This window comes from Rhamphochromis longiceps, linkage group LG18 (assembly GCF_057381845.1).
Source record: "Rhamphochromis longiceps isolate RC_006_pf linkage group LG18, R_longiceps_female_GT1.1, whole genome shotgun sequence".
Lineage (NCBI taxonomy): Eukaryota > Metazoa > Chordata > Actinopteri > Cichliformes > Cichlidae > Rhamphochromis > Rhamphochromis longiceps.
The window spans coordinates 16459796-16475148 of NC_140574.1; the positions used below are offsets into that span (position 1 = coordinate 16459796).

At 40.1% G+C, this 15353-nt stretch overlaps 1 protein-coding gene across 8 annotated transcripts in view; it reads right to left on the reverse strand.

Moving 5' to 3' along the window:
• obscnb (obscurin, cytoskeletal calmodulin and titin-interacting RhoGEF b) overlaps window positions 1–15353 on the reverse strand; it is a 63609-nt gene that overhangs the window by 37659 nt on the left and 10597 nt on the right. For 7 of the 8 annotated variants that reach the window (XM_085388112.1, XM_085388105.1, XM_085388107.1 and 4 more), the window contains exons 13-38: window positions 15027–15302; window positions 14625–14906; window positions 14251–14532; window positions 13877–14158; window positions 12271–12552; window positions 11811–12086; window positions 11455–11727; window positions 11096–11362; window positions 10744–11013; window positions 10393–10659; window positions 9989–10255; window positions 9787–9899; window positions 9556–9709; window positions 9298–9459; window positions 9068–9172; window positions 6708–6974; window positions 4874–5143; window positions 4500–4766; window positions 3770–4036; window positions 3413–3679; window positions 3053–3322; window positions 2704–2973; window positions 1898–2164; window positions 886–1152; window positions 482–748; window positions 66–332 (exon numbers count right to left, since the gene is read on the reverse strand). In XM_085388112.1, coding sequence (XP_085244238.1) covers window positions 66–332; window positions 482–748; window positions 886–1152; window positions 1898–2164; window positions 2704–2973; window positions 3053–3322; window positions 3413–3679; window positions 3770–4036; window positions 4500–4766; window positions 4874–5143; window positions 6708–6974; window positions 9068–9172; window positions 9298–9459; window positions 9556–9709; window positions 9787–9899; window positions 9989–10255; window positions 10393–10659; window positions 10744–11013; window positions 11096–11362; window positions 11455–11727; window positions 11811–12086; window positions 12271–12552; window positions 13877–14158; window positions 14251–14532; window positions 14625–14906; window positions 15027–15302 — 6504 coding nt within the window. The remainder of the gene's footprint in view (window positions 1–65; window positions 333–481; window positions 749–885; window positions 1153–1897; window positions 2165–2703; window positions 2974–3052; window positions 3323–3412; window positions 3680–3769; window positions 4037–4499; window positions 4767–4873; window positions 5144–6707; window positions 6975–9067; window positions 9173–9297; window positions 9460–9555; window positions 9710–9786; window positions 9900–9988; window positions 10256–10392; window positions 10660–10743; window positions 11014–11095; window positions 11363–11454; window positions 11728–11810; window positions 12087–12270; window positions 12553–13876; window positions 14159–14250; window positions 14533–14624; window positions 14907–15026; window positions 15303–15353) is intronic. The other variant, XM_085388111.1, reaches the window with a different exon arrangement.

Consider the following 15353-nt stretch of genomic DNA (forward strand, 5'->3'; position numbering starts at 1 on the left):
CTGAGAAACCAGTGGCATGCTGACATAAACTATATGGAATAACTCTGTGAAAATCCTCTTCCTACCCTTGATATTGAGACTTGCTGTGGTCTTCTGGTCTCCACACACACAGCTGTAGTCTCCACTGTCTTCAGGCACCACTTTTTCTATCACAAGTTCATTCATTGAGGCCTTCTGCTTCATCTTGTACCTCTCCCCAGACTTCAGGACCTGCGTGCCCTTCTTCCACTCTACTGGGACTCCAACCTTAGAGAGCTCACAGCGCAAAGTAACACTGCCTCCCTCCTCAGCCTCCAGGCTCTCCAGCTTCTGTTTGAAGGTGACTGGTTTGGCTGAACATTTATTAGCAGATTAGAAAACAGTGCCAGTGTTTTACATAGAACATAAAAATACACACGAAAGATTCTGAGAAACACTGATTTGTAGTAACATGCAAACATAAAAACACTTTGCTGACTAACTGTGAAAATCCCCTTCCTACCCTTTATGCTAAGGCTGGCTGTGGTCTTCTGGTCTCCACACACACAGCTGTAGTCTCCACTGTCTTCAGGCACCACCTTGTTGATTACGAGTTCATTCACAGAGGCCTTCTGCTTCATCTGGTACTTTCCTCCAGACTTCAGGATCTGCGTTCCTTTCTTCCACTCTACTGGGACTCCAGCTTTAGAGAGCTCACAGTGCAGAATAATGTCAGCTCCCTCCTCGGCCTGCTGGCTCTCCAGCTTCTGCGTGAAGTTTGGTGGCAATGCTGCACAAGCATGTTTTCATTACTCATCACAATTAGGTCATACAAACAGTTTTAACAAGGCCACAGAATTGTCTCTTTGAAAATTCGCAAACAAATGTTTCCAAAACTATGCTGGAAAAAACATCATGAATCCATACCAGTGACTTTCAAGGCTGCAAACGTCGTCTCGTCCCCGCATATGCATGTATACGCTCCACTATCTTCTATCTTCAAATTCAGAATCTGAAGTATACAAGAGCCCTCTGCCTGCTTCATGTCATACTTCTCTCCTGGTTTGAGAATTTCAGAGTCTTTTTTCCACTGAACGACAGCTGCAGGTTTTGATAGCTCACAGCGAAGTGTCACACTCTCCCCTTCTTTTTTCTCCTGGTTTTTGAGCTTCTCAATAAAAGTAGCAGGCAGGGCTAAAACAAAATGGAAAATTACTTTGAGTTTTGTTGGGTTGTAAAGAAGAATGAATAATGGGAAGCTAGGACGGCGGATGGAGTTGAGGTGCTCCAGTTGTCCAACATTAGTCTTTGGAACAGTGCAGCTGATTCTGAACAGTGGATTAAAATCTAGGAGCAAAACCCAAACTTTACTGCACTAAAAAAATTTAAATTCTTAAATGAAAGGAGAATAATCCAATGAATTTGGGCAATGGTCACTCAGAAACGCCAATGCATGCTCATGAATGTCATTCACAGTTTGTGGATGTACAGACAATACCTCAAACACACATATACCAGACAAAGATATGAACGCCACTTAACACAAAAGCAAAGAATTCCTTGCAGTAACCTAAATGCTGCAAATGACTGTAGAAAAACACAGTAGAACTGTATAAATACATAAAGATAAAAATCCACAAGCTTGTAAACTCCTTGGATGGTATCAGCTGGTTTGGTACCAGTTGTTTGCATATGCGCTCTGATCTCCTGTGACTCCTCTTGAGTGACAGAGTGGACTTCCAAGGGTACAACACAATGTAACCACTGTCCGTGTGTTTTGAGAACAAAATGTAAAATTGTGATTTTTGGATTCAATTTATTAAAAAAATAAAATAAAATCTCAAAATTAAAAGAAAACTTAGCTCAAACCTTTCTGCAGTGTAGTAATGTAAGTAAGAACAAAACGTTGTCTCACCTTCATTCATGCTAAAGTTCTCACCTTTAACGGTCACCTTGGCCATGCTCTTGGCAGTGCCTACATCACAAGTGTAGATATCAGTATCGTTCTCCTCCAGTTGTTTGATCATGAGAGTTAAGACGCCATCTTTCTGAGACATCTCATATCGCCCTCCAGCCTTGAGCTCTGTGTGACCTTTAAGCCATACAACCGTGGATGGGATTTGTTCCGTCGTGCATTGCAGAGTCACGGAGCCCTTCTCGTCTGCTTCACTGTCCTTTAGCGTTTTAGTGAATTTATGGATTGGCTCTGCAAAAAGGAAACTTCGCTGTGACAATGTTTGCCACAGAATGAAACTACGGCACTAATCTATAGTTTAATTTTTTTTTAAAAAGACTCCAGAACATATTCTATGTCTAGCAAATATTTCAACTTGGAATATCATTACTAATTCCTGCACCTATACACACCTGAGCTGGCATACTGGAGAAAATGTAGAATGATTTTCTGCGTTAAACAGATTAAGTTTTCATGTAATGAAATGTGCTATATAAATACAATTGTCATTTTATCTTTACATACCTTTACCAGGGATATTTTCCAGATGAATTAAATCATCATCACAAATACTTTTTAAAGGTCCTCTTGCCAGCTAGTATAAAAGCCACCACTAGGTGCTGCTTCCAGAAGGACTGACCCACAAGCACCTTTGTGTTACTTTACGTATGTGTGTGGTGTTTATTTGCTTGTGTGTGTAAAATCGAAAACAACGTAGAATAATCGTATCCCATCAAAGCTGAACTGTGAAATTAGACCAAGGCAATTTTTGAGTTTTCTTAGAGTCTTACCCTTGATTTCTAGCTTAGCTCTGGTGGTTGCACCTCCAATAACTTCACAGCTGTACTCTCCAGAGTCTTGAGCAGACACATTATGGATGGTCAGTTTCATGACTCTATCTTGCTGGCTGAGCTCATATTTCTGGCTCTTTTTGATGGCTTTACCATCCTTGGCCCACTTTACAGCAAAACTAGCCTGTGTCACCTCACAAGTAAAAACAGCATCTTCCCCTTGAATGACACAAATATTCTGCAGTCCTTTTGATACAGATGAAGCTTTACCTGCAACATAAGAGGACAAATGTTTATTTTATGATTTGAATCATTGCCAAAGCCTCTTAAAGACTGATATCAAGCTTACCTTCAACTGTCAATGTTGCTTTGGAGCTCAAGTCTTTGATACTGAAGACTACCTCACCAGCATCAGCAGGGGAGACATCTTTAATAGTGAGCATGTATTTGCGTCCTTTGGTGGAGATGTTAAAGCGGCCTCTGTTTGTAACAGCTTGGCCATTGACAGTCCAGGAGCACTCATCTGTGCTCTCACGAGACAGGATGCACTCAAAGCTGCATGTATCTCCCTCATTCACTTCAACTGATTTCAGCCATTTAGTTATTCCAATACCAATTTCTATGACAGAAACCAAATTGTGTATAAGTTAACTGTATATACGAAAAACAGTGTGTACAAATAAATATACAAAATGATAGAAAAACACACCTCTGACCGTAACCTTTGCCTTGGATACCTCAGTGCCAAGGTCACAGCTGTACTCCCCAGCATCATCTTTGGTGGCATCCTTGATGATCAGGCCCAAAGACTTGCCTGTGTGAAGGAGCTCATATTTTGGCCCAGCTTTTAAGACTTTACCCTCTTTTCTCCATGTGGGGGAAACTCTTGGCTTGGATGCCTCACATGCCAGAGTGATCATGCCTTTCTCTTCTCCAATAACATCGTCTAGTGACTTGAGGAACACAGCGCGCTTCTCTGCAGAAAGTAAAACAGTGATTGAGGGATAAATAAAAGCCTCATTTGTGAAATATCAAATAACTCTGGAACTGTATTTAATGCTCTCACCTTTAACCTTGAGTGTGACAGACTCTTTGACCTTGCGGACTTGAAAGGTGATTGTTCCTCCATCTTGAGGTGCCAGGTTCTTCAGTGTCAGCTTGTGAACCTTCCCCTCATGAGCGATGGTGTTAACTTCATTTGTGAAGAGCACCTTGTCATTCAGAAGCCACTGAGCTTCTTCATCAGCGTAGTTAATCTCACAGGTGAATACCGCATTGCTGTCTTCATCGACTTCTGTATTGGCCAAGTGCTTGGTGATTTTGATTTCACGCACTAGGCAGATGAATCGGGACAGCAGTTTCAGTTTGAAGAGCAATCACAAAATATTTCAAATCAGTTGTTTATGCTAGGGGAACTCTGTGATATTCAAACAGACTGTATAAAAGATGGATGTAGCTTCTCGATCTGAAATAAAAAGCAAACGTGGAAGTGCTGCATTTATTTTATTGGTTGCAAAGAGACTTCTGCTTGGATAAAAGTCTTTTGAGAATGATATTAGAATGACACTAATATCAATATTAACTATTATTGAAAATCTTTAGCCAAAGAGCGTGCAATGTCCTCGGTTTCTCAGTCAGATTCTCACATCTGGTTTCAAGGAACCAAAATGGATGGTGATAGTGAAAACACTGAGCTCGAGGCTTCACAATGGGGAACTAATAGGTGGCTGACGTCACGGTGGCTTCATCCATATTTTAAACACAGTCTTTTGACAATTTAAAGTTGGAAAACGTACCTTCAACAGTAAGTGTGCCTTTGGTCTCAGCAGGTCCAGACTGACAGCGGTACTCTCCACTGTCCTCCTCAGTCAGCCTGTGAATGGTAATTTGGGCACGCGTACCATCTTGCTTGATGTTGTACTTGTCTGAAGCTGCCAGAGGTACTCGACCTTTGAACCAGTTAACCTCTTTGGGTGGAGCAGAGAACTTGCAGCTGAGTATAGCTGAACTTTTCTCCTTCGCCTTAACATCTTTAATAACTTCTGCAATCTCAAGAGGGCGCTCTGAATGTGAGCAACAATGACTGATTAGACTCATCTCAAATCTAATGGAAGTTTTCTGTGTATACATACAGAATTTTTGGGGGGAACACAACACTGAAAACATTTACCTTTAACTGTGAGCTGGGCTAAAGATTTGCTCTTCCCAGCTGTAAACTGTACAGCTCCCGTCATTGATGCTTTAGTCTTTTTGAAAGTGAGACGGTGCATCGTGCCTTCTTTCTCCATTTCGACATCAGGCCCCTCCTGCAGAGCAACTCCATTCAAAGTCCATACAGGAGGTTTCACCAGTTCCATACTGATTTCCACTTCAAAAACAGCTGCAAAGGGTTCTGTGACTTCTACTGGACTAAGTTCCCGCACTATGCTGATGGACTGCTCTGGAGGGATCATAAAAAGAGAATGGATCAGTGAAAAGAATTCATCAACTGCAAATACTTCACATTCTTTCCCAGGGATTAAGAAATGACATCCATTTTTTGCATGAAAGTCATTTTACAAGAACTAAAGCGAGGGTGTCAAACATAAAGTCCAGGGGCCAGAATCAGCAATACGAAGACTCCAATCCAGCCCGTTGTTTAACATTGGAAAATGTAAAGAAGGATTGTATGTATGTTTTACAGTGTTTCCAGTTGACAAAGACCTCCCTGGTGGCAACAAAGTAATTAAACAATAGAAATTATGTAATGTTACACATTTACTTACAATTTTAAGCCCAAAGAGTCGTGCTGACAGATTTATTTCATTTACTACAACAGCATGTCTATATCATGTAGAAAAACTGAGACATACTGTTGAAATTGTGCTTCTTTTTTATATTAAGATTATCTCATTGCTTAAATTTGTAGTTAATGTTCAATGAACTAAAAATTGAGGCCAACCCTGAGGCCACACTTAACAAGTGTAGCTTTAGATTGATGGAATTTAAGGTTGATAAGGATATCTGAGAGTTCAAAGGTCAAAACAAAATATAAGCAAACAATCTTGATAGGGATCCCTCAGATTTGTACTGTTTTAATGCTTGTTTATTTTTTAAACTAAACATTGAGAGATATGTTTGATGTGCAAATATATAACTTCATCAATATTCTCCCCAGACACGATTTGTTTATAGTATGTTCTCGTGATGCTTTCTGATGTATTCACCGTTAGGATTTATTGGTCTAGCCCTACACATTGTTTACTTGACTTGCTAAAATATGCACAACCGTCTGGATGATCTATTAGCATGTGTAAACATTCATCAATGATATTCAAATATGATATGACAGTTTAATGACCTTACACATATGACTGCTTATATGCTTGCCCATATTTAATGAAGTTGATATGTGAATTTTTAATGGTATAGCTCATATAAGGGATTTATTTTTTTTAAGGCTGTATGCAACTATTATCGCTACCAACTATTAGCAATGGGTTCGGAATTATAAATCTTACTTTATAGGATGGAAACACCACACATCATATGCAAAATAACTGTATTTAAGTATAAGACTTTCATTTATCCAGAGCAACACATCTTCATACAGTGTATGAAGTCGTCCTGTGACTTCATACACTGTACCCCACACGGTGGTACATGCACAAAGGCCTTTTTTCTGTAATAACAGAAAATTCCCAAGATAAAACTTCAACACATCAGCAAAACTAAAAACAGGTTGCACTAAAATTTAGTTACTCATTTAGATTAAGAAAAATCTTAAAATTTCAACCTCAATGTTAATTAATTTAGTAGGTTAGGCTTGTTATAGAACAACTGAGAGATAACATATTAACAACCTATTATACACATATTTCCCATTAGTACACTATTTCAGATTGGCATACACCTTATTGAATTGGACACTGATGGCTTGTTTTCTGAGGATATAATGAGAAAGTATTTACATTTACAGTGGCAGTAAGTTTAAAATGAACTATTGTCACAATCCACTGTTTTACCTTCCACAAGCAGTTTACAGGATGTCTTGTCATCAGTGGCATCACAGGTATACGTGTCTTCATCCCCAGAGTCCACATCAATAACGGTGAGCTTTCGGTACAGGTCTTCGCTTTTGATCTCGTACTTCTTGCTGGGTTTGATCTCCGTCTTGTTCTTGTACCACTTCACCTTTGCGCTGGCACGTGACACTTGGCATTCAAGATGACCACGATGCTTATACATCGCTATCTTATCCCTGAGTCGCTTCACAAACTTCACAGGCAGCTCTACAGTAACAATAACACTTAATCAATGAAAACTATTATGTGTGCTGCAAAGGGTTTGCCGGTGTCTATGCATAAGTTAAAGTAATTTCAGATGGTATATGAATTGTATTGCATATTAATGCTTTTGATGATATATTAATGCTTTCATTGAAATATAACATGTTTTGCAAAAGCTAAAGAAAAAAGAAAGAGTATATAATGGCACTAACATAAAATTAGCCCATATATTCAAGTTACAGCAACTGATACAAAACTAGACAGCTATTCTCTTTCAGGATCAAATGATCTTTTCATACTAATAGAAATCAGATGCACTAAATATCTTATCTTTATGGTGGCCGTGAGACACCAAACGGACCGCAACTTAAGAAAACACCAGCAATAACAAAAGCGCTGCAAAAGCACACAAAACACAACGGAAACAGGAAAAACAACAACGGAAATAGGAAAAACAACAACAGAAATAGAAAAAAAAAAACAGAAATAGGAAAAACAACAACGGAAATAGGAAAAACAACAACGGAAATAGGAAAAACAACAACGGAAATAGGAAAAAACAAAACAGAAATAGGAAAAACGACAACGGAAATAGGAAAAAACAAAACAGAAATAGGAAAGATGACAATGGAAATAGGAAAAAACACAAGGGAAGTGTTTCTGGGGAGACAATAACCCGACGGACCAGTTGCAGGAACCCAAAACATTGTAGGTGTGCTTTATCATGATTCATATAATATTGATGACAGATTTTTAGGCTAATAGTCATCTTTTGTTTCCTCACAAAACCGATAGATCCTCCACATCTTTTAAGTGTCTCCCAGCGCAATTCTTAGCATATTTTGGTTCCTGCAACTGGTCCGTCAGGTTATTGTCTCCCCAGAAACCCTTTCCTTGTGCTTTTGGAAACCTGTTTTTTCCTATTTCCTTTGTCGTTTTTCCTATTTCCGTGCTTTTGCAGCATTTTTCTTATTGCTGGTGTTTTCTTAAGTTGCAGTCTGTTTGGCCTCTCAGGGCTACCGTACATCTTACTATAACACACAAAATCTGTTTGTTTGCCTACAAAATCCTCCTTCACAATCGATCAAAAAAAAATTGGCACAAATGCATCTTAGGCCCCTGAAGTCTTATCTACACCACATATTGTTGATGTCATAATGTTGCCTAGGCTGGAGCCTATCATAGGTGTCATAGGGCAGGAGGCTATCCTGTAGGTTTGTCCTGGGGCTAACACGGAGAGATGGACAACCATTCACACCTGTGGGCACTTTAGAATCACCAGTTAACCCAATCCCACCAACTGCATGTCTTTGAACTGTGGGAGGAAGCCACACAGAGAGCATGCAAACTCCACACAGAAAGCCCACGGCCAGGTGGTGGATTCAAACCCAGGACCTTCATGCCATGAACTGCTCCACTGTGCTGCCCTAACAATATCTAATTTATAACCACAAAACATATATTATGGTGCCAGCATGTTGCCAAGAAATCACATAGCAATAGACTAAAACACTGGTGAAACAATACTGCATTGTGGGTACAAGTAATCTGTTTCACAATTAAATCACATTCTTGTACTGCTGGAGATTTTGAGATCCAATCTTCATAAGCCATCACACATTAAAAACGAAAAGAATGCTTTTCCTCTGGAATAAAATTATAAAACTGTAAAGCTGTGCTGTTGTTGAGTGCTCATTTTGCCATCAAGCTTCAATGAGGAGTGACAATGTGAATGTGAAGTTGCAAATGGATTTTATATCTTACCAATAGAAAGAATAAATATATGCAGAATGGCACAATGTGGTGACTCTCTTAGAATGATACTTCCTCAAGTTTTATTGTTTGTATCAGTAAATGATGTGGACGCATTCTGGGAGAATAACCGACTAACAGAAGTCAAGCTGTTCATCAAATTTAAACGTGTGTTTTATTGTTTGCAATTTTCTAAGAGCTCTTAACACAGTGAGAAGAAATAATCCATTTGCAGCCACACTGAACATCGCGGTGTGTAACAGCATTGGACTGATAAGCTATTACCATGCAACCATGCATTCAGTGTTATGCGATTTTAGTGCACAGAACACATATTCGTTTACCTTTCACTTTAAGTTTAGCAGTTGAAGATGCTTTCTCAGCTGTAAACTTAATTTCACCCATATCTTCTGGGGTAGCAGACTTGAAAAGCAGCACATAAGTTCTGCCTGGAATTAGAAACAGACATCATCGTGAAAACATCCTTATTATTCCCAATCTTTATTAAGGCAAATCCTGTAGCACTACATGCTTAGCTTAATTAAAATGGTTTTCCAATTTCTTGAGGCCTTACCCTCTTGCCTCATCTTTATGTTGTCAGTGGCTTTGAGTTTTGTGTTTCCTTTGTACCACTGGCACTCCACTTCATCGTGTGAGATTTCACAGACAAATTTAGCACTCTCCTTCTCCATTACCTCCAGATCTTCCAGCTTCTTGATGATCTTGATATCTCTGGCTGCAGGAAAAAGAGGCCAAGTACAGAAAACTTTACTGAACCTAGATTAATTGTACCTTACTGATTTCCTTACTTTGTTGCATAATTAGTAATTACCATGAACAGTGAGCTTGGCGGAGGTGTTATCATCAGTAGTACGGCAGATGTACGTGCCTCCATCTTCAGGGGAGCATTTGTTGATGGCCAAAGTGCGCTTTTGGCCCAATGAATGAATAGCAAAGTTCTTTCCCGGTTTTAGTTCTACCTCATCCTGCAGATTCGGTGTTATTCAAAATGTTACATGTGTACTGCACACATTTAAATCAGCAGACAGTAATAATTTCTCACCTTGAACCATCTAACATCTGCATTCGCTCTGGACACTTCACATTCAAACGTAACCTTCTCCTTCTCAGGAACACTCATATCCATAATAGGTTTGGAGATCATAGCAGGAGCTTCTGTAGAATCAGCACATTAGACTTTTTTTAGACTGGATTTTTTTTAGGAAACCTAGACCTCATCAGGACAAACATGAGCCCACCGTTACCTGTGACGATCAGTTTAGCTGAAGTATGCACTCCCTCTGCCTGGAAGGAAATCATTCCTGCATCCTCCTGCTTGAGACTGGACAACGTCAGGATGTGCTTCTTTCCCAGAGCTGTGATATGGCAGTTTGGCCCTGACTTTAATTTGACCCTGTCTCTGTTCCAGGAGCCTTCAACATTGACCTGACTGAGTTCTACCTCAAGTGTTACTGTCTCTGTTTCACGTGCCTTGGTTTCTGTTAGACCCTTTATTACCTGGATCTTCTTCACTGAAGGGAAAAGGAAAAGAGTGTTAACACGTAGGACTGATTTTGTGATAACAAGCGCCATGACAGTGACATTCTTCTTCTTGTATGCTATGCACATCATATTCTGTATTTAAAACATTAATCTTGATGAGTCTTACTCTCCACGCTGAGCTTGGCCTGGGTCTTATCATCCAGAGTTTCGCAAGAGTAGATGCCACGGTCAGCATAAGTCACACTCTTGAAGACCAGAGCCTGCTTAGCTCCCTCTACCCGAATCTCCATGTTTCCTGCAGGTTGCAGCACTACACTGTTCTTCATCCACCTGACTTCATCCGATGCCTTACTGAGCTCCACTTCCATCCTCACTTCGCTTTGCTCCTCCACTGTCAGGTTTTCTAGCTTTTTCTTGAAAGTCACAGGTTCATCTGGAAGGGACACAATGAATGTTAGATGGAAGTATGTGTTCATTTATATAAACAGTTAAACAATAATTCCCATTATTATCTTACGTTGCACTTGTAGAGTAGCTTTGCAGCTTTTGCCTTCTGCATCAACACTTATCTCTCCTGCATCTTTCTGAGTGACTGAGGTGATGGTAAGTGAGTGGCTGCCACCACCTTGCTCAAGCTTATACTTCTGCCCAGAAACGATGAGGATACTGTTGTGGAACCATCTGACGCTGACGTCTGCTGGGCTGACGGCACACTTGAAAACGGCATCTTTTCGCTCCGTTGCAACCACGTTGTTCAGTTTGGTGACCAACCTCACTAATCTTGGTGCTGAAAGGAATAAAGCATAATTATATAAAAGAAAAGGCTTCCATCCTGGAAAGACGTTTTTTTAGTTAAACTAGTTAATTACCTTTAGAGGAGACTTTAGCAGATGTCTTGTCATTTCTACATTCACAGCTGTATTCTCCTTCATCTTCCTTGGTCATGCCAGTCACAGTGAGAATTCGCCTAGCACCATCTGCTCTGACACAGAACCTGCCTCCAGGTTTAATCTCACGGCCATTATGGTGCCATACAGCATCCCCTGAAGCTTGATTTAGTTCGCAAATCAGGCTTAGTGTACCTCCCAGTTCCACTGTGGCAGGTTTCAAAGGGAGAACAAACTTCAAAGCTGAATCTGAGAAGAAAGCATGAGAGGGAAAAGTTCAAAGAAAAATCTTGCATCTGCACATGCATGAGAGTTGTATTTAAGACTTTTCTATGACCTGCCTTTAACTTGAACTTTGAACTCCAGTTTATCATCCGCAGTTTGACAAGAGTACGTTCCACTGTCTTTCATTTCTGCAGATTTCACTATCAGGGTACGAGAAAGGCCCTCTTTTTTCATTTCATACTTGCTGCTCTCCTTGAGCTCCATGCCATCTCTAAACCATCTCACACTACCGCCCTCTGAGGTCAGTTCAGTGGATAAAACAATGCTTTCACTTGTTTGAACCACGCATGTGTCCTTGACAGATTTCTTCTGGAACTTTATGGCTAAATCTAGAAAGAAGAACTTATTTTCAGTACTTTGTACAAATAAGTGGTAATCCATTGGCAACATGTTATATTTAAAATAAATTTACCTGTTAGCTGCAACTTAAATACCAGCTTCTCTGTTCCAGCCTCACACGTATATTCTCCAGCATCCTTTTTCTCCACTTTTTCTATCACCAGCTCACGAGTTTTGCCCTTAGACTCCATGTGGGCTCCTTTGCTGGAAGTCAGCAGCTTGCCATCCTTGTACCACTTTACCTCTGTCTTGGAATCTGAAACCTCACAACTAAGCGTGGCTCTCTGTGAGAGATAAGTTTTCACTTCCTTCTGGACTGACTCCATGTTAGAGAAGCCAGCTGGGGCTTCTGAGCAGCAAATGGACAAAAAAAAAACATCAATCAATGTGAAATGCAAAAAAACTTTAAGCAACTATGACTCAACTTACTGGATACAAACGAGGCAATCTGGCAGAAATACTACACAACAAGACTATTTTAAAGCTCATTGACATACAGTAGGAAAGTACTAGAGACAACTTATTGAGCTTACCTAACACCTGTATCTTAAAGGGCAGCTTCTCAGACCCAGCCTCACAGATGTACTCCCCAGCATCCTTCTTATCCACACTGTTGATCACCAGCTGCCGACTCCTGCCTTTTGACTCTACATGAACTGTCTTGCTGGTGGTCAGAAGCTTGCCATCCTTGTACCATTTTACCTCTGTATTGATATCAGATACCTCACAGGTGAGAGTGGCTTTCTGAGAGAGAGTAGCTTTCACCTCCTTTTGGATAGACTCTTTGCTGGAGAAGGCAGACTTCACTTGGATCTCTGCAGAAATAACAGTGATTAATGTCATGGCAATGTAGCAAGTTTAAGTGTGATGTGAGATAAATATAACCTAGAAAATCAATTTTCATAGCAACAAAGTGGATAAATACATAGCAAAGCCAAAACCAGGGAACAATATTTAACAGCTAAAATCTAACGTGACCACAAAATATGCAAATATGTGAAAACATCTGCAATTCCACCAAACCAAAAACAAAAATTTCTAAATCTTTCATTGAGTTTCTGTTACAGTTTTACTCAATTCAGGTGTCAGGAAAATAAACCTAAACAAAGATTTCATAAAGTATTTAAAAAAATCTCTATAAATGTATAAATCTATGTAAATGACGAGTCAGATCAGCTGATTGACTATAATGTCTAAATTACAATTTTCACAACCAAAGAATATTATAAGAGCATGATTATTGTCATGTTTTTGCTTTGTGTTCCAGTACTCTCCTTTTTCTTACAACGTCTTTACAATGCCCCACCTGAAAGCTCCAAACTTAGTGCCCACCACCTTCAGCTCATCTCCACTCAGAGCAACACAAAGAGCCTAGACAATCATCTGTCTTGCAACAGTTTTTTCTATAAATTCAACATTGATGTATGATGCTTGATGATTCAGGAGTCAGTGAGTTACTGTAATATTCACTTTTAATAGTTACTAAAATAACAGCAATGACAATAACTATTACATAGTTTTTGTTATATAATTTGCATGTACTTCTCTTTTAGGTGTTAAAACACTTAACCTGTATGTTACATCCCCAATTTTCACTTGCTTTTAACATATAACCTCCAGCATCTTTCTTCTCTACATTGTCAATCACCATTTAAGTAATCCTGCCCTTTGAATCCATGTGATCTGCTTTGCTGGGATTTGGCAGCTTGTCATCTTTTTACCATTCCGCCTCTGTCTTGTTATCAACTATAATGGAGTAAGGTGACAGTACAATTACCTGTACAAAAACAACAGTTCAACTGAAATCACACAAAAACGCACAGCAAATGCATGATAACTCAGATAACTAGAACCTGGCAAATAACCAGCTAAAGATACCAGATCTTGTAACCAGAGAGACCAAAACATGGAGCTCAGCAGGTCATTTGAACAACATAACTCAATTTTCTACTCAAAGGCTGCAACAATTTTTTATCAAATTAAACCAAATACTACATCCCACAACTGAAGCAACCAACAATGTATTCAATGCAAACACAAAAACACTTTTTTGTGAAGAAGCCTTTGCATTAAACGATCTAAAATATGTTTTACACGTTACACTATATTATTATAAGTGTGACATCCATAGAGGCATACCTTGCACATGTATCTTAAAGGCCAGCTTTTCAGTCCCAGCCTCACAGATGTACTCTCCAGCATCCTTCTTCTCCACACTGTCAATCACCAGCTGGCGATTCTTGCCCTTTGATTCAGTATGGATTGTCCTGCTGGAACTCAGCAGCTTGCCATCTTTGTACCACTTCACTTCTGTCTTGTTATCAGATACCTCACAGCTTAGAACAGCTTTCTGTGACAGGGTGGCTTTTACCTCCTTTTGGATTGACTCCTTATTAGAGAAAGCTGACTGGACCTGTGTGTCTGAGGAGACCATGAATATGGATGATAAATTTCTCTCTCTCTGCAGCACCTGCAAGCCCCATGAATCAAACCAGTTAGATCATTGCCCCTACCTGCCACCTGTAGTTTGAAGGCAAGCTTTTCAGTCCCAGCCTCACAGATGTACTCTCCAGCATCCTTCTTCTCCACATTGTCAATCACCAGCTGGCGATTCTTGCCCTTTGATTCAGTATGGATTGTCCTGCTGGAACTCAGCAGCTTGCCATCCTTGTACCACTTCACTTCTGTCTTGTTATCAGATACCTCACAGCTTAGAACAGCTTTCTGTGACAGGGTGGCTTTTACCTCCTTTTGGATTGACTCCTTATTAGAGAAAGCTGACTGGACCTGTGTGTCTGAGGAGACCATGAATATGGATGATAAATTTCTCTCTCTCTGCAGCACCTGCAAGCCCCATGAATCAAACCAGTTAGATCATTGCCCCTACCTGCCACCTGTAGTTTGAAGGCAAGCTTTTCAGTCCCAGCCTCACAGATGTACTCTCCAGCATCCTTCTTCTCCACATTGTCAATCACCAGCTGGCGATTCTTGGCCTTTGATTCAGTATGGATTGTCTTGGTGGAAGTCAGCAGCTTGCTATCCTTGTACCACTTCACTTCTGTCTTGGCGTCGGCTACTTCACAGCTCAGGACAGCCTTCTGGGAGATGGTGGCTTTCACTTCCTTCTTAACTGAATCCTTGTTAAAGAAGGCTGATTGGACATGTGTGTCTATGGAAACCATGAAAATAAATTCAAATTCTTTGCTGTCCAGAAACAAATAGGTTTAATATCTGTAAGGCGCATAACTCAAGAGGAAAAACTAGAAACCAGTTAGGGCACTGCCCCTACCTGCCACCTGTAGTTTGAAGGCAAGCTTTTCAGTCCCAGCTTCACAGATGTACTCTCCAGCATCCTTCTTCTCCACACTGTCGATCACCAGCTGACGATTCTTGCCCTTAGACTCTGTGTGGATAGTCTTGCTAGAGGACAGGAGCTTTCCATCTTTGTACCACTTCACCTCTGTCTTGGAATCAGAAACCTCACAGCTCAAAGTGGCCTTCTGGGACAAAGTGACTTTCACCTCCTTTTGTATAGAGTCCTTATTATAGAAGACTGATTGGGCCTCTGAACGAGGAGTCATGAAAGGAAAAAACATCAGATGATATTTATTCAAAA